General features: G+C 43.3%; 1 protein-coding gene and 1 long non-coding RNA gene across 5 annotated transcripts in view; one reads left to right on the top strand and one right to left on the bottom strand.

Annotated features, from left to right (window-relative positions):
* Nucleotides 1–3,766: 3,766 nt before the first annotated feature.
* The window catches only part of itm2bb (integral membrane protein 2Bb), a 39,441-nt gene continuing 15,777 nt past the window's right edge, over nt 3,767–27,430 (bottom strand). The window contains exons 2-8 of one of the 4 annotated variants that reach the window (XM_054746581.2): nt 8,297–8,428; nt 7,411–7,458; nt 5,507–5,575; nt 5,262–5,405; nt 4,947–5,057; nt 4,679–4,829; nt 3,767–4,493 (exon numbers count right to left, since the gene is read on the bottom strand). In XM_054746581.2, the coding sequence (XP_054602556.1) occupies nt 4,405–4,493; nt 4,679–4,829; nt 4,947–5,057; nt 5,262–5,405; nt 5,507–5,575; nt 7,411–7,458; nt 8,297–8,428 (744 nt within the window). In that variant the 3' untranslated portion in view covers nt 3,767–4,404. Of the gene's footprint in view, nt 4,494–4,678; nt 4,830–4,946; nt 5,058–5,261; nt 5,406–5,506; nt 5,579–7,410; nt 7,459–8,296; nt 8,429–27,430 lie in introns of all 4 variants that reach the window. The other 3 variants (XM_015965800.3, XM_054746583.2, XM_054746582.2) reach the window with 3 other exon arrangements.
* LOC129163718 (uncharacterized) lies at nt 15,596–17,073 on the top strand. The gene is made up of 3 exons (XR_011516208.1): nt 15,596–15,682; nt 16,711–16,768; nt 16,846–17,073. It is a non-coding gene; the product is annotated as an uncharacterized lncRNA (long non-coding RNA).

A 27,430-nucleotide genomic window follows, 5' to 3' on the forward strand; every position in this document is an offset into this window, starting at 1 on the left:
TCACTTGACTTGCACAGCTTTTACCACTGCTGTTCAAATCCTTACATTTGTTTGACATAAATATCTTAGCTGCTAATTAAAACTCCTCGTTTTTATGGCTATTTAATTTTTGCATTTATTTTATTTTCATTAAACAAACATCTAAAGCAACATAAAACAAGAACATGGCCTGCAGTCAAAACTGTAACCGTTTCTATGTCCTTTCATTCCTCTCGTCAGAGACTTACCCTGTTCGTTCAGTGTTTATGTATTGCAGAAAATTGTTCAGAAAATCAATAAAGACCTTGTAAAAAAACATCTCCTAGTCAGCTTCCTAATCCTGTATGTCAAACTTTCCGTGTGTTTTATTCCATCTACCTCTGGGCAAGCCTCATTATTGGCTAATTGCATTAAATGATTGGATTTATTTACTGTGATAGTCTCATCTGTAGATATCTAAATAGAACCTGATTCTGTAAATTGTCTTATTTCTTGCAAACAATTTTACCATTCTTTATTTTGCATGTAGCTAGTTTTCACACCTCTTATTTAAAGGGACTTTACAGAGTTTAGAATTTTTATGCTCGCGATTGCCCCCTCAGGCCAAAAGCGTAACGGCAGCCTCAATAGTAGGCTCGTGCACGAGATGCGCATGCTGTACGTGCACACTCCTTAACGAAAATAACAGCTGAGACAGTCAGCTCTGTGTGTGTGTGTGTGGATCCCGGAGGACAGAGGACAGGAGAATGCACAGCTAATTGATTAAATAATTGGGTTCTGTACCTTTCTCTTCAGCACAGCCGACAAAGGTTTATGATGGGTCAGTCCTCCTGCATGCTCAGATCATTCCCTTCCCTTGCTTGAAAAATTGTTCCAAAATGAAAGTTGAACCCACATCTTTTTTATCTGTGAATTCAATGCCGTTCGGCGAGTCTCAAATAAAAATTTGGGCGTCTTTCTATTAAAAAAATACCATTAATGTAAAAAGGAAACTTCAAATAAACTATGTTCACATCCAGAATCAAATCCAGGTCTTCTGCACGAAAGTCGGACATCTTACCAGGCAAGCTAATGCGCCAGTGATGTCACTTGTATCTGTACCACTTGAGAACGGTTTGGAGGGCTATGCCTGAGCGTGAACGCGCATGAAGCAGCCTGCTCGACCCAAGCAACTCTCTTTTTCTGTGATTTTACAGAAAAACAGGCAATCATAGTAAAAATGCCAGGGCTCATTCTACAGGAAGAGGGCAACTCTCACATCACCAGGTTGACTAGTTGTGCTAAATAAGGACACATGTGTTGTTAATGTTAAACTCAATGAAGTTGGTGAAATCTTAGCATGAAAATCAAATTAGCCATAGTTGAACATACACCCTGAATAAGGAAAATGAATTATGAATATTTTAGGTGAAATCTCTCAGAAATACACTTTGGTTATGGACTACAACACCCTGGGGTTGAAATAAAAAATTAAATTAAATACTTCAATGAGTGCCCTATAAAGGGTTAAGATTGTGTAGGTTTCAGTTTGCTATTTTTATAATTTTTATTTAAACTTTATTAGCACTCTCACCAAGGGCTTTCTTTTGTTTTCTTGAGAAGACGCATCAAACATCTCCACCAACTAATGATGATGACATGACAACCTTCTGGCCTGCATGAACACGTTTCATAGCTTGCAGAGCCACATGCTTACTGAAATCATGAGCACAACAGCAGAGGTGTGATCTTTTAACTTTGGTGAAACCTGCAGACAAAGACACGTGTAAATATTTAGAGGGGGGAGCAAAGCAATAGAAAAAAAAATAGTGAAACTTTGACATAATGTCGGTACCAAGTCCCCAAACTGAGATGATCAGGCTGCTTCGTCTCCGGACCCTCAAGGTGACTCATCCATCCAATGCCCAAGGCCTGGCCCATATCCCATGATCCTCCAGTGTGACACTCTGTGATTATGAACACATTTCCACTCTGATCAAGTAACACAGGCCTGTTATCGTGCAGACAGCTGATGCTGAAGAGACGACTATGTGACGACATGGCAGCTAAACTGCCTGAGAGGTCCTTGAACTCATCAGCATGGGGTGGAGCAAAGTCCTCAGATACATCATTTAAAAAGCAAAACACAATTCCCACTTTTGGCTGAAAAGGCTACAGGTGCTGGCCAGTAAATTAGAATATCATCAAAAGGTTGAAAATATTTCAGTAATTCCATTCAAAACGTGAAACTTGTACATTATATTCATGCAATGCACACAGACCAATGTATTTCCAATGTTCATTACATTTAAATTTGATATTCATAAGTGACAACTAATGAAAACTCCAAATTTGGTATCTCAAAAAATTAGAATATTCTGAAAAGGCTGAATATAGAAGACACCTGCTGCCACTCTAATCAGCTGATTTACTCAAAACACCTGCAAAGGCCTTTAAAAGGTCCCTCAGTCTTGTTTTGAAGGCACCACAATCATGGGGAAGACTTCTGACTTAACAGCTGTCCAAAAGACAATCATTGACACCTTGCACAAGGAGGGCAAGACACAAAAGGTGATTGCTAAAGAAGCTGGCTGTTCGCAGAGCTCTGTGTCCAAGCACATTAACAGACAGGCGAAGGGACGGAAAAAATGTGGTAGAAAAAAGTGTACAAGCTCTAGGGATAACCGCACCCTGCAGAGAATTGTGACGACAAACCCATTCAAAAATGTGGGGGAGATCCACAAAGAGTGGACTGCAGCTGGAGTCAGCGCTTCAAGAACCACCACGAGGAGACTCATGAAAGACATGGGATTCAGGTGTCGCATTCCGTGTGTCAAGCCACTCTTGAACATGAAACAGCGCAAGAAGCGTCTCGCCTGGGCCAAGGACAAAAAGGACTGGACTGATGCTGAGTGGTCCAAAGTTATGTTTTCTGATGAAAGCAAGTTCTGCATTTCCTTTGGAAATCAAGGACCCAGAGTCTGGAGGAAGAGCGGAGAAGCACAGAATCCACGTTGCATGAGGTCCAGTGTAAAGTTTCCACCGTCAGTGATGGTGTGGGGTGCCATGTCATCTGCCGGTGTTGGCCCACTCTGTTTCCTGAGGTCCAGGGTCAATGCAGCCGTCTACCAGGAAGTTTTAGAGCACTTCATGCTTCCTGCTGCTGACCAACTTTATGGGGATGCAGACTTCACCTTTCAACAGGACTTGGCACCTGCACACAGTGCCAAAACCACCAGCACCTGGTTCAAGGACCATGGTATCCCTGTCCTTGATTGGCCAGCAAACTTGCCTGACCTTAACCCCATAGAAAATCTATGGGGTATTGTGAAGCGGAGGATGCAATACGCTAGACCCAACAATGCAGAGGAGCTGAAGACGACTATCAGAGCAACCTGGGCTCTCATAACACCTGAGCAGTGCCACAGACTGATCGAGTCCATGCCACGCCGCATTACTGCAGTTATTGAGGCAAAAGGAGCCCCGACTAAGTATTGAGTGCTATACATGCACATTCTTTTCATGTTCATTCTTTTCAGTTGGCCAACATTAGAGAAACAAACATTTTTTCATTGGCCTTTAGAATATTCTAATTTTCTGAGATACCAGATTTGATGTTTTCATTGGTTGTCACCTATAAATATCAAAATTAAACGTAATAAACATCGGAAATACATTGGTCTGTGTGCATTGCATGAATATAATGTACAAGTTTCACGTTTTGAATGGAATTACTGAAATATTTTCAACCTTTTGATGATATTCTAATTTACTGGCCAGCACCTGTAAACAAAAAGAACAACACTAATTTGGTTTTTCTGGGTTGTTTATTGTGTTGTTTGGTTTCTTTGTTTAGAGATTATATACACAACTTAGTAGAAGAAAAGCTATCAAAAAATTTTTAAATTTAGAAAAAAGCTGTGGAAAAACGTGAACATACGTGTGCTCACTTCCACGTGCTGCTGTTTTTATTTAAACCAGTAAAACACTTCCAGTTTTATATTTAGAAGAGAACTGATGCAGTGTATTAATAGCTACAGCAGACAAAAACGACATTTAATCACTGAAAATCAACAGCCAGTATCAGCAGTACAAAAAGTGCTCCGTCTCTAGAACTTTATACGAAAAAGGCCAACAGCTGACTTTTGTCTAGGAAGATGCAGTGTGAGGTCTTTTTGCTGTTATCTTGAATAAACTGATTCATAAATGTAGATTTGAAGCTACTTATTATCTGAAATAAGATTCCCAGACTATCCCCGCACAGAAAGTGGACAAATACAAGATTCACCTTTTTCAAACACAGATTTACCAACAACTTCACATTGCACTCCCCTCACTCACTCATTCACTCACTCACTCCAGCTACTAAAAACAAAAGACAGGTGAGGATCCAGAGTCTCTGCACGCCTGGCTTTATTAAGACCCATGGAGAGGTGATGCAGCATCTTAAGGCTCGCAGATCAGAGTTTCCACCACAAACGTGTTCTCAAAGTGACGGATCTTGTGGCAGGTGAGAGCTTCACGCTTCTGCATACCTGCAAGACAGGAAAACCTTCTTTACTATGATGAGTAAAGGCGTGTTTGCTAAGATCTCCACTTTATGACTGCATCTTTGCTTCTACCCTACTTCTCTCCATCTTCATCACTTTTGTCTGCAGATGGTTTGCCTACCACACATGGACCACCCGTAGGTGTGTTAGGGCTTAGGTAGTGTACACACCCAGAATCCTGTCTCTGCGCTGCAGCTTGTAGGTGTCTTTGCCGCGGCAGAGGGTGTAGATGAAAGCTCCGAGGTTTTCGATGTTCTCCAGACGCTCGGTCACCACCATCTCCTCATGGACCAGGTAGGACTGGGGCAGGTAGGTGCCAGCCTACATGGAAAAATACAGCACGAACCTCTCAGAGACTATTTTATATTATGTCCAGGAACAATCAGGCACTTTAACCTCAAATGATGACAGACTTCTTAAATAAATAGAACTTGTTACCTTGACATTGATGAGGAGATCCAGTAAGTCTGTGGGAGGCATGACGACAGAGGTGTTGAGGGGGATGACGTAGCACTTGTCCAGGCTCAGATCCAAGTAGGCAGTCAACCTCTGAGAACCAACAACACTGTTAAAGTAGCTAGAAAGACCAAACAAACAACAATATACCAAAGGTACAGCAGCGGTGCACCAGTTCTCCAGGAACCTGCTGATCAACAACCAGGAGGTCTATTTAGCCATGCTCTAAAATAATTCTGTCCACACATTCAGACTGAGTGACAGGAATCTGGGCAGGATTGGCTGGGGACACCTTACCCTCTGGAAGTCATGGACAATGTCTGCTGGATCTCCATCCTCAAAGTCAGGCACGGGGACATGAATGATCTCCACCTGGTCTGGCACCAGAACCTGGATTCTCTCCTGCAGCAGCCGCTGGCGGAAACTCTGCTCTTCCATCATCTGTGCATCAACACACAACGTTTGGTGGGTTTTACAGTCCTGAGGGTTTTAAAAGCATCTAGTATTTAAAAGGATGGGAAACATTTAGATGTTTAACAAACCTCCTCTTCCTCAGTGATCATGTAGTCATTCTCGTGGTAGTTCACCCCACAGATGAAGACCTCGTTATCCTGCTTTAACGAGAGAAGAAACAAACAAAAACTTTAGAAACATTTGCAGAGCTGAACATCTCTTGATGTGTTTCTGCTTCGGCTGAATGGATCTTCTTCCTGATGAAAGGTGTAGCATCATCTTCACAGATCATGAACACTCCATGTGAAAATAACTGGACACTGATCTGCACACGAGTGTTTTAACCAAGCCCCCACAATGCAGGTGAAAAGTTAAAGCAAATGCGGAAATGAAATAAATTGCAGTTCCACCCTCATCCACTGGGGGCTGGTGTCAGAAGCGAGCAAATCCTCATTGACTTCCATGTTAAAAATACCAATTTCACAGCAGAAATAAACATGTTTACAGCCTGGTACCAAAACATGTTTTTGGTTTAAATTATCTAGTTTACACTCATGACAACTCTGAGGGGGGTGGATTTTTTCTCACTGTTCTGTTTAAGTGTATTAAAAGCCTAAAATTCTGTATAATTAATGAGCGTCAGACCCACGTGACCACAGAGCTAGCTCCGGGGAAAGGTCTCAATAGAGCCTCGGTCTGGCCTGGAAACTGTTCTGGGATTTTGAGTCTCTGTGTTTGTGTATTCTGTTTTGGATTTTTTTTGTGCAATTGTTGGACAAAATGACTTGCTGTGGCATTAATTGCACTAATAGAGCGTCCAAGGAGTCTCCACTTCGTTTTTTTCAGTAAGTAAAATTATATTTATGTATTTTAGGTCACTGCCGAGCTGAGCTTAGATTTTAACATGTACTGTTTAACCATGAAATTTTAATGTAATAGGGTAAAACCCAGTGCATTTAACACAATGCTGCACTTTAAAAAATGGGTTGAAATATAACATGTTGGTGGAGCTGGGTTCCGACTATTGGCTTGTGGAGCTCTCGGAGACCTCTGTGTTCCACCCGGTTTTACCCAGTGGTCAGCCCGGTGTATCTCTGACTCAGAAGCTCTGGTGTTGTGCACAGTTATCTCCGGTTGTATCTAGGTTGCTACCTCCGTTAGCTTAGCTCCCACCTCCGCGTTAGCTTTGGGTTAGCTTCAGGTTAGCTTGTAGCTAGTTCGACCGGGTGTTGTCAGTTGATACCAGCCTTACAGCCCCACCCTCAGCTCCACCTCTCTTCCCTTTTGTGGAATTGTCTGGGCATGACGGAACCTGTGACGCGGTCAAAATGGCGGTGGTGGCCACCTCCCATTTCCCCTCAAAAACGTGTTATTGGAGACTATGGAAACCCATTGTCCATATATGTATATGTCAAGTGTTTTAACAGATCCAGCGGAAGTGATTAGGACCACTCGGCTGTATTTCTGCATCTAGTCGTACGCGCACTGAAGAATTAAACATCTACAACATGTTACCATCATACTTTAGTGTGTTTGTACAGCACATATGCTCAACAATATAAAGACCATTGATCTTGGGGAACATGTATCAAAACACACACACACACACACACACACACACACACACACACACACACACACACACACACACACACACACACACACACACACACACACACACACACACACACACACACACACACACACACACACAACTCATGTCACAGAGTGCTGCACCGTTTTCTCCTTGTGGAACACCTGGGACACAAAACAAAGTATGAATGATCACGGGGGTGGCATGGTGGAGGTTGCAAGTTCAACACCCAGCTGGGGCATTTCTGCTCAAGGATGACAGTCCCTCCAGAGCATGTGTGGGTTTCCACACCCAGATCAGTGACATACATGACAGAATAACTGGTTACTGATTGTCACCAGCAGTGTGTGTGTGTGTGTGTGTGGTAGGGTCATAATCTTTACTATAAGGACTCCTAACCTGTTGAGGGTCAGCCCAATGACTGCTGGAGATCAGATTCCTGTGACCCTGTACAGGAACAAGTGAGTAAAGAAAATGAATGAATGAAAGAATAGATGAATGGATGTACGACTGATTTCATTAATGTGCATCTATGGTGACCCCTTGACATGTGACATCACGTGCCCATATCCCCGGTCACTCCTTTCGTTGCTTCTGCTGTGTTAAGTCCAGATGGCTGGCACACAGGAGGACTGTCACCTTACAGCTTGTTAGCCATTTCAAACAGATCTGCAAACTTTACGCTAAACACCGTTAGCTTTTTTGATCATCTGCACAAAGATGTGTTGGATGATTTCAAGTAGCAAGATCTAGGTTTTAATTAGTTAGCTTAAATGGCGGAAATATAGCTCTGGATAATGACTGGAGATTGGGGGTTTTGCCCCCCAGCATCGTGTGCATGCGCTTGATCACCCAGATGTAACTGATGACATTCTAGGGGTCTGTAGCAGAGCATGCTTACATCTTTCTCAATCAGCCAAATAAGTACAGTCATGGAGAATAAATGAATTATTTCTGAAAGGTGGCTGAGCCATCGGTCCCTCTCATGTTTGGCTGCACGTTTACCTCACACTTCACTCAACAACTCCTCCCCACCAGACCTCTTTCACATATCAGAGATGTTGCATATCTGGTTAGAGACCAGAGGTGTGAGCTGTAAGCAATCACAAATGTCCTGGTTCCTCCACTGTGTTTTACTGGTAGATGTTCTTGTATGGATGGAAGCATGTCATGTGACACATTTACAGAAACTCCACCTTTAGAGACTCGAAAAAAGAAGGAGAAACCTGAAATACCTGCTTTGACATCTATGTTTAGTCTCTCTGACTTGGGGACTTGTGCTCACCTCCACGACGTAGTAGCGGTACAGGTAGGCTCCTGCCACCACCACTCCAGACAGAAAAAGGGCGATGCCCAGGCACACACACCAGCACCAGGCCCGAGACCGCTGACGCACCACCAGAGCCGCCTCTGTATCCTGCAGCAAGAACAGGACACGGACTTGTTAGATGCAATCGTGTTCAACTGTTTTCATTACAAACTTGTAATAAAGGATCAGATATGTGGCTCTTTAAAATTCAGATAGAATCGCTTAGGTGCAGTCCACCTTGGTAAGAGCCATTAGAACAAGTTACACTGTGAAAAATAATAATTCAAAGGTCTGACCCCTTCCTTAACCCTCCCACTGTCTAATGGGCAACCCCGCGAGGAAAGTTGACCACTGAGCAGGATTGATGGTTTATCCCTTGAGGTCCACGTGGTGCTCACTCCTCACCCCTGCCACATGTACCCAAGGGATAAACCATCAACCCTGCTCGATGGTCAAATTTCCTCGCGGGGTCACACCCATTAGACAGTGGGAGGGTTAAAGCTTCAAGACCCCAGAGACCAAATAATCGAAGGTCACTGTACATGACATAACACCAGATGCAACAGATCCTGTCAGACACTCATAAAATCATAACATTGGGCACCTTTAATAGTGTAATTCCTAATGTAACACACATATTTACCCGCGTAACATTTTAGTGTGCTAGCTAATATAGTGTGGTGTTTTGATGGTGAAAAACAAGGCTGTTTTTAGCTTTCTTGGTAAATTATTAGCTTCAAAATCACAACAGTTCAGCGACATCAGTAGTATGGGGCAAGCCCCACTAGCTACAGCGCAGACAACAGCTCTGTCACCTAAACATTTCCAAACATGAACAGAACATGTAAACACCTCCTTAAATGAGATTAGAAACAGAAGGGAACGTTCTGTCTGTGGCACTAGGCAGACCGGCTCTGGCTTTGCTTCCTGTTCTGCTGCTCTAAGCCAAGAACACCGACTCTGGCACACAGGGGGTGTTCTGTGCAGCAGGGGGAGGGGGCGGTCTGATGGATGGATTATGAGCCAATCATTTTGACGATTCGAGAATTTTACGTTTCTGAGGCGATTGAAATTATTTTTGCTCATCATCAACTTTACTGATAATGCACTTTTCATCAACCAGTCGTCGAACCCGAGTGCTGTTACCCGCATAACAAAAATAAACCCTGCGAGGGCCAAAAAAGATATAAATAGGCCTGGGACGATAACAAATTTAGCTGGACGATATATGGTCCAAAAAAATTATTGTCGATAAACAATATTATTGTAGACATTATCAAGACCAAAACAACCACTTATGTGAAGTTAATATATCATAATAATGCAAGTACCCTTTAAAATGCAACTATTAAACCTTTATTTAACATTGGAATGTCCAGAACCAGAACTTCTAAATAAATAAATAAATAAGGACTTTTACTCTCCAAAACAATAAACGCAATGGCCTATCCACTGTCAACAACTAAAACTGCACTTCAACAATGATAATAAATAATAGAGTTGTACATTTGTTAACCTTGATATTTTGAAGCTGGAAAGATCATTAAGTTCATTTTCATGTATTGTGTGATTAATTGATTTATTGATTATCGCCCCAGCTCTAGATAAAAAAAAAAAACAACAGAACAAAACTGGATAGCTCAATCATCTAAAATGTTGATACAAGCTTGCTGATGGAACGCCAGAGAATAAAAATCAGACTTCATCCGACTCTTAAAACCCGACAGTGAAGGTGAAGGCCATTCCACGGCTTAGGGGCCAAGACCTAGAAGGCTCCGCCTCCTTTAGCTGTGCATTTCACACTTGGAACGACTAATAACTTGTGCTGAGGTGACCCAAGTTTGCGTGAGTAGATGCATGGGGTGCATAGTTCAGACGGTTAGGTCTCATATCTCACCTTTAAAACCCGATTGTCATGATAATTAATCACTTATAGTATTTTTATAGGTCTGCTGGTGTCTGAAACTCTAAAACCTGCTCTCTCTGGTTTAAAACTCCATATTGTCATTAAGCTGTAATGAAAAGCATCATAGCAATTTTATTCAGATGCAACAATAAATCAGTAAAAACAGAACCTATCCCAAGCATTGACACAGCTTGTGATGTGAGAACAACAAGAGTTCAGAGTTGGATCACATCAGCGAGACCTGCTGGGAGTCTGGAAACTCTCCAGAGACAGACAGAGTGTGACTGGAGACCAGAGTGTGTGCGTGTGTGTGTGTGTAAGTGAAAACAAATGCTTTCTTTTCATCAGATGAAGGAGGCTTCACATCTCTTCAGACACAGGATGACTCACTCGGATGCCGATCAGAAACTAGGGGCACAGGAAAACGGTGAAGATGGGAAACCAGAAAGGCTGTGGGTGTTACAGCTGCAACAATTGGAAAATGTGCGTACGAGCCTGGTCTCTGTTAATGCGGCTGTCCTGCTCATTAGGGATGTGTAGATCGATCCCTCCATTTCCAGCTATTTATGTTTTGGAATCTATAATCTCATTAAAGTACTGATATTTGAGTCATTTGAAGTTATACGTTTTTGGGACATTTTTCAAAAATTACGTTTCTTTGATTGGAACAACTTCTGCCAATCGTTGTGCGTGATATGGCACAATACAAATACCTTAAGCCGCCACTGGGGGCACACACTGCCCTCTCTTCTGTTTATGCTGCACCTGGAAGCTCACGGTTGCCCAGAGTTAACATGGCAGAACATAAACCGACCCGTGAGTGGAGCTACTTTAGCTCTACTAACAGCAACGAATAAGTATGTTAACTGTAGGAAGACTGTGAGGTATTGCAGTAACACCACAAACCTCATTAAACATCTATACATAATTAATGAAGACGTCATGATGAGGTGGTCAGAGGAAGAAGGGGAAACAAACATCTCTCTTGGATTCTTTCAGTGCTAATGGTGCGTTCGCTTTCTCCTCGGAACTCAGAGATTCCGACTTTTCAGTTAAACAATTACAGTTTGAATGATTTATTCTCAATTAGTCAATGTATTATGACTGATGGTTAATATTTCAAGATATAGGTATAAACAAATATATTAAATAATGTATACATCCATCCATACGCGCTTCCCACGCAGGCTCGCGGGGGGCTGGTGCCCATCTCCAGCTGTTATTGGGCAAACAGGCGGGGTACACCCTGGACAGGCTGCCAGTCCATTGCAGGGCAACACAAAGACACACAGAACAAACGTCCATACATACATCTATTTTGTTCCGCCTATCCGAAGTCAGGTCGTGGGGGCAGTAGCCCAAGTCGAGAGGCCCAGACTTCCCTTTCCACAGCCACTTGGGCCTGATCTTCTGGGGGAATCCCAAGGCGTTCCCTGGCCAGGGGAGAGACATAGTCCCTCCACCGTGTCCTGGGTCTTCCTTTAGATCTCCCAGTTGGACATGCCTGGAAAACCTCACCAGGGAGGCGTCCAGGAGGCATCCTGACCAGATGCCCAAGCCACCTCAACTGGCTCCTCTCGATGTGGAGGAGTAGCGGGTCTACTCCGAGCCTCTCCTGGATGACCGAGCTTCTCACCCTATCCCTAAGGGAGAGCCCAGCCACCCTGAGGTGAAAACTCATTTCCGCCACTTGTGTCCGCAATCGCATTCTTTTGGTCACTACCCAAAGCTTGTGACCATAGGTGAGGGTAGGAACATAGATTGACTGGTAAACCAAGAGCTTCACCTTTTGGCTCAGCTCTCTTCACCACAACAGATTGGTACAACGCCCGCATCACTTAAGACGCAGCACCAATCCGCCTGTTGATCTCACGCTTCACCTTTCCCTCACTCGTGAACAAGACCCCGAGATACTGAAACTCCTCCACTTGGGGCAGGACCTCGTCCATGCAGCAAGACCCCATGCCGGGATGTGAACCCAGGACCGCCTTGCTGCAGGCAACAGCGCTAACCACTGCACCACTGTTCAGCACTTATGTTTATGTTTTTTTATTTGGCCCTTTTATCCAAAGCGACGTACAACTATTAACCTGTAGGGCATGGCGTGATCTATGGGGGAAACCGGAGTAGCCGGAGGAACCCCATGCATGCATGAGGAGAACATGCAACTCCACACAGAAAGGCTGCAGCTGGGTTTCGAACCTGTAACCTTCTTACTGTGAGGCAACAGCGCTAACAACTGCGCCACCACGCAGCCCTCTCATTTAATCATGTATTTTATTGGTAATTGTTTAAATGCTCGTACAGCATTCATTGTTTTATGTCCCCTGTGTATCTATATTATATGTGGACAATTTTCCAACAGCAACAACACTCACAAGATGATAGGGAAGGATCTGCAGCCTCTGTCCACGGTGGAGACTTTCAGCTATTAGTGAGGGTTCTTGACCCAAAGTATAACTTCTGTGCAGAAACAAACGCACAGACTCACCTGTACAAAGTTATAATCTAAATATTTTACTTTGTTTTTGTTTAAAAAAATGAAATACAAAGTTTCGATATTGAATCAGTATCGCTGATACTGGACCTCATTTTACAAGGTACTGAGTCGGAAAGGAAATCAGCGGTATCGCACATCACTACTGCTCATGTGCAGAACTGAGATTCATGAGCATGAAACAATGATCGGGGTAAAACCCAGCTAAAGCAAAAATGTGCAGCGTATGTGTAGAGCCAGGCTCCGACATGTCACCTGCTCTAATCTGCTGCTAAAAACCAAAAAAATGTAACGTCTCGGAAAGGCTGCTGCTTGGTAGGCTGGTTTCCTAGAATTAGTGTTTCACAGAAGTGCTGTCTGAAAACAGAACCTGAGGTTTCACTTACACAAATGACAAACTCAAAAACTGTGAAAACAAGTTAAATTTAAAGGAAGTAGTTGGAAACCAAAAACAAGTCAGCGTTTTTATTTTTTCAATAGTAAGCTGATTTTTTGGTACCAATAACAGAAAAACCTGGTCACCCACTCCGATATAAAAATTAAAACTTACATAATAAAAAAAACAATAGAAACACACAAAAGATCACAGCTGAGAAGGTCAAAACAGACTATGAGGCATATCTGTTCAACATCCAACTCAAAAACGTGTCATACCATCAACTGCTCAACTTAAAACTAAAGCTGGTGACACAAGATTTCCATTTCATCAGCACGTTGGCTAAAATATGAGAGAAAAAGTGCAGCTTGCATGTTTAACCATAAGTGGAAACCCTGAAATAAATGTGTGTAAACGTATATATTAAGACCCCATGAGAATAAATTGCATGACGTATGGCCCATTTGTCGTTGTCGTCTTCCTCCACTTATCCGGGTCCGGGTCGCGGGGGCAGCATCCCAACTAAGGAGCTCCAGACCGTCCTCTCCCCAGCCACCTCCACCAGCTCCTCCGGCAGGACCCCAAGGCGTTCCCGGACCAGATTGGAGATGTAACCTCTCCAACGTGTCCTGGGTCAACCCGGAAGCCTCCTGCCGGCAGGACATGCCCGAAACACCTCCCCGGGGAGGCGTCCAGGAGGCATCCTGACCAGATGCCCAAACCACCTCAACTGACTCCTTTTCGATCCGGAGGAGCAGCGGTTCTACTCCGAGTCCCTCCTGAATGTCTGAGCTCCTCACCCTATCTCTAAGGCTGAGCCCGGCCACCCTACGGAGGAATCTCATTTTGGCCGCTTGTATCCGCGGTCTCGTTCTTTCGGTCATTACCCAAAGCTCATGACCATAGGTGAGGATTGGGACGTAGATCGACCGGTAAATCGAGAGCCTGGCTTTCTGGCTCAGCTCCCTCCACCACGACAGATCGGCTCAGCGTCCGCATCACTGCAGACGCCGAACCAATCCGCCTGTCGATCTCCCGATCCCTCCTACCCTCACTCGTGAACAAGACCCTGAGATACTTAAACTCCTCCACTTGAGGTAGGACCTCTCTCCCGACCCGGAGTTGGCAAGCCACCCTTTCCCGGTGTGGGTATGGCCCATTTGGCCCAGCCAAATGCAAAAGCTGTTGCAACATCAGTTCAGAGTGATTAGAAGTAAACAAATCTTGGACCAAGGGGGGGCCATTATGATTCAGCTTTGTTGACATGTCTACAAAGGGCACTATTAATAGAAACATCCGAAATACTTGATGTAAAAGCTAAAGCTGTGAACCATGTCCATGTCCATGCGCCATGTCCAGAGGCTAACCTGAGCTCCTAACGAGGAGAACCAACTCGTTTTCTATAAGAATGTCTCATTTACTACCAGAAGAACACAGCTAACCTTTCTCCTTTCATGAGCTTCATTACATCAAACTGTGGCCTGGGACATTTCTGGGAGTCTGGATGCAAAATTCCTGTTTTAGAAGCATTTCATAAAGCTTCCCAAGCAAGCCCCAACAGGCTTTCAGACAGGTATTTACCTTAGAACGTACACACCCTCATTATCAAAGAGTAGGAATGCCTGATGCTGCTTCACACAGAGAGGACACCATGTACAGATAAAAATGTAGCTGTTTATCATCATCATATAAAAATAGGAAATATGTACCGAATATAAAGCTTTCCCGTTCAAACATGGTGCTTTTATTTAAGCGTACCCAATACAGACCCAAGCTGGGAGTGATGGTGAACTCGATTCTTTTTACTGAATCAAGTTTGAATGAGTCACTCACCAAATTTAATTTTCAATTCATTTGAGTCATCGAGTCAGTTGCCCAGACTGCAAAATAAAATCTACATTATCACTTAAAGTTCATTTGCTTCTCTTTCCATGTAAATCCTACCACTCACATGAGTGATTCAAAAATAGAAAAGGATCAATTTTACACACTGAAATTGTTATTTTTTAAATAGTGGTGGAACAAATTTAATATATTTTCTCTTTAGTCTGATTATTAGGACAACAAAAACAGACAACATAAATTATAACAAAGAACTGAGGTCATGCATTTAAAAAAAAAAAGATATGTGAAAGGCAAAGAGGGAAGTCACGGAAAAAAAGGAGCATCAAAAACTTCCAAGACAAATATTTGGAAAAACTAGACAATATATTTTTGCACAATTAGTTCTAATTAACTTTATTGAACAGTAAAAGGATTTGAAGTTAGTAAAAAAAAGAAACTTGAATTCGGCAGCTAAGATGCGTGAGGGAGGAGTGAATGAGTCGTGTAGTACTGCGAGCTTCCACTGGGTGACTCCTATGAGCTGAAACCCCACGAGAGCAACTACCCCTGACTGCATCCCGGAGATCGGGGCGGGGCTAAATGTGGGCGGGGTCAAACGTTTAGAGGTGGGCGGAGACAACTATTTGACTCCTGCGTCCTGCCCCACTCTCAATGGAACCAGGAAACCGCTATGCTATATGTGTGTGTGCAATGCTGTGACAGGTGTCGGGACAGAGGGAAGTAGCTGCCAAAATGGAGGTAAGCTAGGATTTTTCTTTCTCTGTTTTAACAATATCGAGGACCAATGTTGGGCGAACGTTTTATAAACTTGGAAATTAAAGGTTTTTTTCCCATTATGAGTTTTAGATGATACATATAGCCTATTTTACACATGCGGGGCGACTTACTTTTGAGGAGAAATGTTTACAGGGTTCCCACGGAGTCTTAATGAATTTATGAATTTGAAAGTAATACCTTTAAAAGACTGGCGAAACCCTTCAATTTTGGCATCTGGGTCTTAAAATTTGTGTTGGATGTAAGTTTTCTGTACTGCATTTTTCTTCTGAAGTTCATCAAAATATTCCAAACAAGTGATGACACCAAGAGAAGCACTATTTTTAGACATTTATTTCAATTTTGTGTCTTTACTGTTTGCACTGTTGCTTTTATACAATAGAAATACTGCAAGAAATTAGGGTAATAAAATTAGCAATAATAAAAAAAATGTCTTAAAATTAAACTAAAATATAGGCAACAAAAATTATTAAGGTTCTAATGTCAAACCAGATCGGTTATATTTTTAACCATTTGTTTAAAAATATAACCGATCTTCTACCAAGTGCCCACCCAGTGTTTTGTCAAAATATATTGGTAAAGTTGTATAGATAAATAAATGAAATTAGTTCAATAATTTTATTTTATTTATTTACTTTTTTGCTGATAGTGCCGTGAAATAGGTATTAATTTTCCATATGGCTTTAGAAAGATCTTAAACAGACTTAAATTTAAGTTGAAGAAACCTGTAGGAACACTTTTATAGCTTTGGGGAGATATGTTGTGTAGTCATGATTACTTTTTGGTGGAAAATATATTTTACAGGGGGGAAATATGTTAGTTTTTTAAGCTTTTTATGTTCATATCTGAGTTCTACACCTGATGGGCTTTATTATTATGGTTAGAGTGCTAATCTGATGTGTGTAATTATATAAAAGTTTTGCTCAGTCAAGTAGCAACAGAATAACATGAATGTTTTCATAGTGAATGAATGTTGTCATTGTATCACCAAGGTCTGAGGAAGACAGAGTGCAGGCACGAAAAAGACGGAGAGAGGAAAGAGTAAAACAGGTGAGAGACAATTTGATTATTTCTTGTAGTTCAACTGTTGCTTGCAGACTGAAGCATAATTCCTTCACTTATTTCAGGGCCTGGAAGTGGTCCCTCCTAAGAAGTCCTGCCATACTGAATTAGTCTGTGCAGCATCAGGTATTGTTCAAACAAGTATTATTGTACACAACCCCCTAGGTTGTCGAAATGGGATGTGGGAAGATTCAAGATTCAACCTTTTGTCATATGCACAGCTAGAAAAACACGCTTTCTGCACAATGAAATTGTTACTTTGCCAAGATTAGAAAATTAAGACCGTTCCAGACAGATCACTTTTTTTTTCAAAGCAAGTTTTTCAGTCATTTCTCTATTTTCATTAAACCAGAATACTAAGCAACTGATCTTTTTTACAACTTGCATCGTTAATATGCTTTTTATGAACCACAATCTTTTTCCTTTCTAGCAGAGGCTGAGAACTTGCTGGAACTGGACTTTTCTTGTGTCATTGTTTCTTCTCCAACCTTTATTTTAATTAGAGGTGTCAAATAATTCCATTACTTGCATTTAATTTTTTACAGCCATGATTAACGTGTTATATATTTTAATTATGTTTATCATTTTTAATCTACTGCTTCTTTATGGGACTTTTAAATAAACCAATTTCTTTTCTTGTTCTTGAAGGGTTGATGTAAACTCATAAGTTGAAGGGTTGACGTTACAGTGACAAGACCGGTGAGAGATTAGCTGCAGCAGTGTTTATTTCAGCGACCTTGTTATCTTTACTCCGTTTTTTTCACCCTTCTTGCAACTTTTTCCAAAGTTATTGTTACCATTTGGATGTAATGGGTGTGTCGCTGAGTATCAAGGCTGCTGACAGCTTCTCTCCTGTATCAGACGCACATCCGTGCTGCAGATTGGAAAGACCACAGCATCAGCTGTTTGGCTAGCTGTTAGCATTGAAAATAAGGCTTATATTATGTACAGTTATTAGATTAAATTGAAAGATTAGATTACTTTCAGATCATACATAATTAATGTAAAATATGTTTTTAATCTCTTGACAGCAGTAATTTTAATATTGTCTTTATTTTTGATTAGGAGAAGTCTCTGCTTGAGGACACCTTTGAGGCAGCAAGGTGGTGTACCACAAGGTCCTTCAAAGGAAGCCTTTCCCTTCCCCAGGTCATCACCATGGACAGGGAAGCTTGCCGGAGGGCAGTGGAGAGGTTATGCTTCTGTGATGGCCTAGATGAAGAGGAGATGAACGATTGCAGGGAACCGTTCCTGTTCATGTTTAGTTTTCAGTCAGACTATGAGGAGTTCTGCAGAGAAATTGAGGAAAAAAGGAAGATGAAGGTGTTTTCTGGTTTTGAAATGCCATAGTACAGCGGTGTCACAGTTTTTGCATTCTTTTTCCTCCTCACATTGTTTTTTTGGAGGTTCTCTTGTTTTTTGTGTGCTTTTTGGTTCATTTGTTTGTACTTTTTTTTTATTCCTGTGTTGGCTGTTGTTTGCTCTATTAAATTTACCTTTTTTGAAAAATTTAGTCTGCATTCTTGGGTGTCTCACACAATGTCTCACCACCCCGCCTCAAACCCTGGCATGTTTTAAGAAGTATCAACACAATTTAAGTCTCTGTTCCTCTTAATGTAGCTGATATAACGGAGTGTACAACAAATTTACCCGTGTCTGTCTATACTGTTTTACACTCACTTGGGAAATGACTATTAAAATAAAGGCAGCATTGATAAAATCAACTATTAAAATGGTTTTGACAGGTTCAAAGAATAGTCTTATAAATGCTTGAACCTTTTATAGAGGTACCAAAAGTATAGCTAAAAGACACAAATACCTATGTGCTATAAATACACATACCATACAAAAGTAGAAAAAAGAATAAAAATATCAGAACAGATTGGATCAAAAATGGCGCCTGTAATTATCTGCTCTTTAAAATTATCATGACATCCAGCAAATAAGTCATTTGATTACCAATGTTATGCTTTACATGGGTTTTGTGGGTTTTTAGGGCTTTCTAATCCTTAGAAAGGGGCTACTCGCAGTTTCCTGGTTCCATTGAGAGAGGGGCAGGAGTCAAATAGTTGTCTCCACCCACCTCTAAACTTTTAACCCCGCCCACATTTAGCCCCGCCCCGATCTCCGGGATGCAGCCAGGGGCTACTCCACGAGAGAGAGGGTGGGTCATTCGTCCTCTGAGTGAAGCCGGCTAAGGAGTAACTGAGTGATTCGTTCATGCTACGATTAGCACCGCTAGCTAGCTCTCAGGAAGGGAGGGGGTGAGTGACTCAAAAGTGCTGTTAGCAAAGCGATGCTACTGTAATGAGCTTCCAGCCCAGAACAGGTAAGAAAATGCTTTAGTTGTTTGTTGTAACAATATTAATGATGAGCCAGATATAGTTGTACTAATGAAATTAGTTTGCTAACAGTAAAAGGCATGAGTCAGTTGGGGTTGCGAATCGTGATTTGAGTCAGTAAATTGATTCTCAAATATTCAATGATTCATTCATGACTCGCACATTACCTGCAAGTACACAGTGAGCAGGTACATTGTGTGTCACTCACTCTGGCTAATCTGAGAGGGAGCCAGCTCTGAGAGCCTTTTCTTTCGCGACTGACAGAATGTCATTCCCCTTTCTAATGTCCAGAAGGTCCGGAGCGCAGGCGGATTGTTTTGCTAACCTGCAGGAAATGTCGCCAACAGTTATCCCAGTGTTTCCCTTACATAGGCGTTGCTGTGGCGGCCCGCCATGGCTGAAATCCCAGCGCCACGCCTACAAGATCCCAAGTTGATTTTTTTTTTTTGTGCTGTTTCCCAAAGAAGCAGCGGGAACTACTCTGTTTTTGCTTGTGATCACAGCTGGCAGGCAGCAAGAAGGAGGCAGGGCAAGGTGAAGTTACAGCATACGTTACTGAGTTCAAATTAGAAAGGTAGCCGTGGATATAACGCTTTTTGGTTTACATGTTTCAATAGCATTAAGATAGATGAGTGTTGATGATCTTGGCAGTGTTTCCCCCAGTGCTCATTAGCCTGGCGGCCCGCCAGATTTCCCTCCCCCCGCCAGGCTAAGCGTCACTTATTTATGTAAAATTGATTGGTTTGCATGTCTGACTTCAACAGCATCTAATACTGTATTACACAGGGTATCTGCAGGTTTAAGGGAGCCAAATTTCAGACTTTTTAAGACCTTTTTTTAAGGCCACTTTGACCAAATTTAAGCAATAATTTCCAGCTATTGCCTGGAACCGGTGCTAACCACGTCACGAACATGGGATTAGCCATCCAGTTACCATTAAACTTGCACTTCCCGATGGTGCAAGCTACTACTAGCTCAGGGGTCGGCAACCCAAAATGTTGAAAGAGCCATATTGGACCAAAAAAACAAATATGTCTGGAGCCGCAAAAAATTAAAAGCCTTATATAAGCCTTATAATGAAGGTAACACATGCTGTATGTATCTACATTAGCCTACTGTCAAAATGACTAAGTTGGCTAAAAATACATAACGAGCCTTCATGATAAAATGTTATTTTCCCTGTAGAGCATCCTGTAGAGATTGACGCACCACGTGACTACTCTGTTGTATGACGCCGCCTCAAGTTTAACTTCATTACAATATTAATGAATCATGTTTCATTGCTTTGATGAAATTAAAGAAATACAATAAAGAAATCCGATTTTTTATGTCATTTTTATTTTGAAGATTCAAAAAAACAACAACAAAATGGAACGTGGATAACGTGCCCCTCATTTGGGCAACAAACAGAGCGCAATAAAAGGCAGCCTGCATTTATAAAAATAAAACAGCAGCCTTTTGAAAAGGTAAAGTATATAAAATCAAATTAATACAGTTTGTCTGATTTCTGTAAAAATGCCAAGCAAGTCAGTACAAGGGTAAAACGCAGCAGCATCCTCTTCTCTTTTGACAAGCAACCAACGCAGCTATCCTCGGACCTGAGCAACAAAACACAACAATATCCCTAAGTGTCACTCCAAATATATACTGACAAAAATCAGAAATCACTTTATAAAAACAGCCACTTTGTTACTAAATATGTGCCTATGACAGAATTGTGTACTTACACGTTTAATGTGACTTCTGTTTTCGGACATCACCGGTCAGCTTCTCAACATCGGGCCTGTAAGATGTAACTTTAATCTTGACGCAGGACTGCAAGCTCTCATCTGTGAGGCGGGTGCGATATTTTGATTTGATGTAGTTCATGTTTGAGAATATCTGCTCACACAGGTATGTTGATCCGAAGATGGATAATACTCCAAATGCATATGTCTTCATGTTCCCATAACTGTCAGGAAGAGCATTCCATGTGTCATAAACAAGTTTCTCGGGTGTTGGGAGGCTTTCAATTTCCCTTTCGGAACTCGCAAAATCTACTCCCAAATGCAGTTTGCATATCAACGATTACACCTTGTAAATAATCACCGTTGAGTGTGTGATCGTGATGGGCTTCTTTAAATTCTCTCAGGGATGACAACTTCTTGTTACAGAGCAAACATTCAGGCAATCCTTCTGCATTGGCAATGAATGCAAATGATTCGGTCCAAGAAACGTTGAATCCTCTGTTCTCCTCTGTTATTTTTCTCTTTTTCCCTTTGGGATCCATGGCCCATCAAACAGCCGCCGATTTGTTTACAACAGCCACCTGCCTGGCATCCCGCCCTGCTGATAGAAATGTGTGCCGCAGGCCTTGACGCAAATCTTCGTTGACAGAAATGTTGAAATTTAATATTTTTCTACACATTTTTACAGCACTGAAAAACGTTAACAAAAAAATTATTTCCTTCCGCCATCTTTTCCATTTTCAAACATTTTTGAAAAAGCTCCAGGGAGCCACTAGACAGCGCTAAAGAGCCGCAGGTTGCCGACCCCTGCACTAGCTTAACCAGCTAATGTGCTCATCTAAAAATAGCACCGTTTCACAACCAACTGAACGTGTACGGTTCCGCTTACGCCAATATCATACACAAAAAAAAAGCTGAACACCAACTAGAAATTCACGAAAATTTTATAGTAATAAAATAATCTTGTTTATTGGGTCTCTGGTAATTCAAGACCTTTGGAAACTGTATTTAAGGATTATTTGTCATTTTTAAGGATTTTTAAGGCCTTAAATTTGGAAAAGCAAATTTAAGACTTTTTTCAAGTGTTTCAGTTTTTTTTAATGAATTTGATTAAAAATAAAGGCGCCCGGCCCGGCCCGTTTCCGAGGTAATTACACAGTCGTTGGCCCGAAGCCCGGCCCTTGGGCCGGGCCGACCCGAGAACCTAGGGCTTCAGTGCAGGGCTCTACCGCGGATACCCTGATTACAGTGTGAGCACAACAGAGACAACTTAAGATTGATGTGTGAGCAGCGTGAGGTCGGGTGTTTTCGATCGGAATCCTTAAAACCTCCAGCAGGTTATGCTGCACCAGTGACGTGTTAGCGCACGGCACTAACAACTTAGCGACGTGGCATGTCTCGGAGAAAGCGTAAAAACACGTTGGACACTTCTTCTGAAGCGGAAAAATAAAACTTCTTCTTAAGCAGAGCACGACTTCGCCTCATTCACCCTCTGCTGAGCCGGACTGAGCTCGATAGGATTGACCCATTGCTAGTTTGCATAGCCACTGGGTCGCTGGAGCTGTCCTGTGACTGCCCGATGGAAAATCAGCGGGTTTCATCAGACTCGTAAAGTTTCTTGTTGTCGCCGGTTTTTGCTAGGGACCCAATGTATTTTACCGCTCCATCCTGCAGTGTTCCCCTGTTAAAATTTAAAATGATTCTGTAAATTTATGTATCAATAGAAAGAATTGCTGCCTCTGCCACCTGCAGAAAATGTAGGGAAGACCAACATGTCTTCCAATTTCTAAATAATTAATAAGAGGTGTATTCCCCTGTGTAATTCCTTTGATCTGCATTAGTGATATTTTCAGCACCAGAACAATGAAGCAAAGAAACAAGATTCCTGAGTTTATGTCAGTACTTTTATTTATTAGGTGTATCTGACCTGTTCTATTTTTCTCTGAAATGAGATCAAATCAGTGCTTCTATGGGTTGGCTCCACTCTGCGCTAGAAAAATTTACTTTATTATAATGTTCACTGCAAGGTACCTTGATGTTCTTAACAAATAAATTAAATCAGTGATATTGGTCAATGTAACGTCATGAAGGAGCTGTTCTACCGAAGGTTATTTACCTTCTCTCTCCTCAGGAAGATCTAATCTGCATGAGACTGCCTCAAGGTCATGCATTTGCTTCTAAACTGTTTCTTACTTTCCAGCTCAAGAGAAGAATGAAGACAAAGGACTCTTTCTTTTAATAAATCAAAATAACTATTTTTAATAAAGCTAATCAAACAAAGTGTTAGTCCAATAATAAAATGTGAACCAAACTGTGAAATGACAATGTTTATGATCAGTAGTATTATAATAAGTAATAAAACTTTAAACTAGCTGCACTAGACATTCTCATTCACGTAAGGCTAAGTCACATGACACATTTCCTTTTTCTGATCCAATCAGAGTCTTCCAGATCTTACGCGAGGCGTAGTTTTGTTGGTGCTTGGTAAATCTGTCCTTTTTTGATTCGACCGTAAATCAAAACATCCAAATTATAAAACTATGCCCACGTCATCTTAACGTAAGTTCAAAGCATTCTAGAGAAGTTGTCGGAGTGGCCAATCCGTAACTTTCCTCTTCAGCCGAAAGAATCTAATGACAAGCTGGCTTAAATCTGTTGCATGTTCCACCTGCTGCAACGGTTCCTTTCAGAATAAAAGCTGAACCATCACCACCCCTTTTTGGGTCTCGCTAGATGCCAATAAAACTGTTGTGACCCGGAAGTATCTCAAAGACTGGTCTGGTCGACAACCGTTGCTTTTCCTACCGGCTTCGGTTCCAGAGAAGGTAAAGCTGGACCTCGACATTCCTGATCTAACGGGGACTTCCGCAAAGGGTACGTAGGCCGGCAGAATGGCGTCTCAATGTGTGTTATAAATCCCCAAACCAAAGCTTAGCGCAAAACATCATCTTCACTCCCATCAGAACTAATCGTTTCTCCGGATTTGCTGGTTCTGAACATTTCACACTACACCATTCTCAGTCTTACTTCACCTTAGTTACACCATACATTTAGTGTTGCTCCGGGTGAGAGGCAGAGGGCTGGGGTTGGCTTTTTGTTAGCCCCGAGACTCTCTGCCTGTGTGTTGGGGTTTACCCCGGGGGACAAGAGGGTAGCTTCCTTGCGCCTTCGGGTCGGGGAACGGGTCCTGACTGTTGTTTGTGCTTATGGGCCAAATATCAGTTCAGAGTACCCACCCTTTTTGGAGTCCCTGGGACGAGTGCTAGATAGTGCTCCATCAGGGGACTCCATTGTCCTGCTGGGGGACTTCAATGCTCACGTGGGCAATGACAGCTTGACCTGGAGGGGTGTGATTGGGAGGAACGGCCCACCTAATCTGAACTCGAGCGGTGTTTTGTTATTGGACTTCTGTGCAAGCCGCAGTTTGGCCATAACGAACACCATGTTCGAACATAAGGATGCCCACCGGTACACTTGGTACCAGGGCAGCCTAGGTCACAGGTCGATGATAGATTTTGTAGTCGTATCATCTGACCTGCGGCCGTATGTTTTGGACACCCGAGTGAAGAGAGGGGCAGAGCTGTCAACTGATCACCACCTGGTGGTGAGTTGGATCAGATGGCAAGGGAACATGCCGCGTAGACCTGGCAGACCCAAACGCATAGTGAGGGTCTGCTGGGAACGCCTGGCAGAAGAACCTGTCAAGACGGTCTTCAACTCCCACCTCCGGCAGAGCTTTGACCACGTCCCGAGAGCAGTGGGGGACATTGAGTCCGAGTGGGCCTTGTTCCACTCTGCGATTGTCGAGGCGGCTGTTGCTAGCTGTGGTCGTAAGGTGGCCGGTGCCAGTCGTGGTGGCAACCCCCGTACCCGCTGGTGGACACCAGAGGTTCGGGGAGCAGTCAGGCTGAAGAAGGAGGCCTACAGGGCGTGGCTGGTCTGTGGGTCTCCGGAGGCAGCAGACAGGTACCGGATAGCCAAGCGGGGTGCAGCAGTGGCAGTTGCCGAGGCAAAATCTCGGGCGTGGGAGGAGTTTGGTGAGGCCATGGAGAAAGACTATCGATCGGCTCCAAAGAGGTTCTGGCAAACTGTCCGGCGCCTCAGGAGAGGAAGGCAGCAACTCGCTCACACTGTTTACAGTGGGGATGGGGAGCTGCTGACGTCAACTGAGGCTATAGTCGGACGGTGGAAGGAATACTTTGAGGAGCTCCTCAATCCCACCAATGCGCATTCCGAGGAGGAACCAGAGCTGGGAGGCCTGGGGATGGACTGTCCGATCTCGGGGGCAGAAGTTGCTGAGGTAGTCAAATAACTACACAGCGGCGGAGCCCCGGGGGCGGATGAGGTTCGTCCTGGGTATCTCAAGGCTATGGATGTTGTAGGGCTGTCATGGTTGACACGTCTCTACAACATTGCGTGGTCATCGGGGGCAGTTCCTAGGGAGTGGCAGACCGGGGTGGTGGTCCCCATCTTTAAGAAGGGTGACCTGAGGGTGTGTTCCAACTATAGGGGGATCACACTCCTCAGCCTCCCTGGAAAGGTCTACGCCAAGGTACTGGAGAGGAGGGTCCGATCGATAGTTGAATCTCAGATAGAGGAGGAGCAATGTGGTTTTCGTCCTGGCCGTGGAACTGTGGACCAGCTCTATACCCTTGCAAGGGTGATGGAGGGGGCATGGGAGTTTGCCCAACCAATCCACATGTGCTTTGTGGATTTGGAGAAGGCTTATGACCGTGTCCCCAGGGGCACCCTGTGGGGGACGCTCCAGGAGTATGGGGTGGGTGGCTTTCTGTTAAGGGCCATTCAGTCCCTTTACCAGAGGAGCGTGAGTTTGGTCCGCATAGCCGGTAGTAAGTCGGACCTGTTCCCAGTGAGGGTTGGACTCCGCCAGGGCTGCCCTTTGTCACCGGTTCTGTTCATCACTTTTATGGACAGAATTTCTAGACGCAGCCGTGGTGTGGAGTGTGTCGAGTTTGGTGGCAGGAGAATCTCGTCTCTGCTTTTTGCGGATGATGTGGTCCTCCTAGCTTCATCCAGCTCTGACCTTCAGCTCTTGCTGGGTAGGTTCGCGGCCGGGATGAGGATCAGCACCTCCAAATCTGAGACCATGGTTCTCGACCGGAAAAGGGTGGCTTGCCACCTCCGGGTCGGGGGAGAGGTCCTACCTCAAGTGGAGGAGTTTAAGTATCTCGGGGTCTTGTTCACGAGTGAGGGTAGGAGGGATCGGGAGATCGACAGGCGGATTGGTTCGGCGTCTGCAGTGATGCGGACGCTGAGCCGATCTGTCGTGGGGAAGAGGGAGCTGAGCCAGAAAGCCAGGCTCTCGATTTACCGGTCGATCTACGTCCCAATCCTCACCTATGGTCATGAACTTTGGGTAATGACCGAAAGAACGAGATCGCGGATACAAGCGGCCGAAATGAGTTTCCTCCGTAGGGTGGCCGGGCTCAGCCTTAGAGATAGGGTGAGGAGCTCGGACATTCGGGAGGGACTCGGAGTAGAACCGCTGCTCCTCCGGATCGAAAGGAGCCAGTTGAGGTGGTTTGGGCATCTGGTCAGGATGCCTCCTGGACGCCTCCCCGGGGAGGTGTTTCGGGCATGTCCTGCCGGCAGAAGGCCCCCGGGTCGACCCAGGACACGTTGGAGAGGTTACATCTCCAATCTGGTCCGGGAACGCCTTGGGGTCCTGCCGGAGGAGCTGGTGGACAAGGCCGGGGAGAGGACGGCCTGGAGCTCCCTAATTGGGATGCTGCCCCCGCGACCCGGACCCGGATAAGCGGAGGAAGACGAAGAGACGAAGTTAGTCTAGTTTTAATTTGTTTAGTAATAAATCTTTAAACTTTTAAAACTTGACTCTCTTTCTTTTGTCTCTGAGTTAATACGAAGTGGTTACATAATCCCTGCAATAAAAAGTTCCAGTCTTCTGGTTTAAGTTATCCAAAGGTCCATAAGTTTGATTTCATAGTTCCTATGGAATCTCACATTTTATGGTTCATTAAATAATATGTAAATTTAATCGTTACAATGCAAAATATGTATATTTGTATTCCAGTCATTTTTATACTTAAAAATACTTCATTAAGTGTACTAAGCAGGGGTGCAGAACGTTTTTAATAGGGCCAGCCCAGTAATGATCTTGGACCAAAAAAAAAGGGCCTAAAAGTCAAATAAAAGGGGGCAGAAGATGTTTTTCCAAATGCCAAGAAATATTAAACGCCAAACCCCCGTGTTCTGTCCGGTAGTGAAGCTAATATGTCTGAATAATGGTGATAAGCCTTACAGATTTACTCACAGGTAGATCATCAAAGCTTCTGCTTTAATGTCACGCCTGATACATAAAACTTTATTGTTATTGTTTTTTGGATGTTTTTTTTTTTATTCCGACCAGGAGACAGAGGTGAAAGAGAAAGGAAGAGACAAAAGGAACAAGGGGGTTTTCACAAAAATAAACAATCAATGATGAACAAGAGTCTGCTTCTAGACCTGCAGAAAGAGAAAAATAAAAAAATAAACAAAAAAGGGACACACAACACAACACAACAAGAGCAAGCTATCAATACATCAACCTAATGAGGAAATAT

The sequence above is a fragment of the Nothobranchius furzeri genome, chromosome 14 (assembly GCF_043380555.1).
Source record: "Nothobranchius furzeri strain GRZ-AD chromosome 14, NfurGRZ-RIMD1, whole genome shotgun sequence".
NCBI lineage: Eukaryota > Metazoa > Chordata > Actinopteri > Cyprinodontiformes > Nothobranchiidae > Nothobranchius > Nothobranchius furzeri.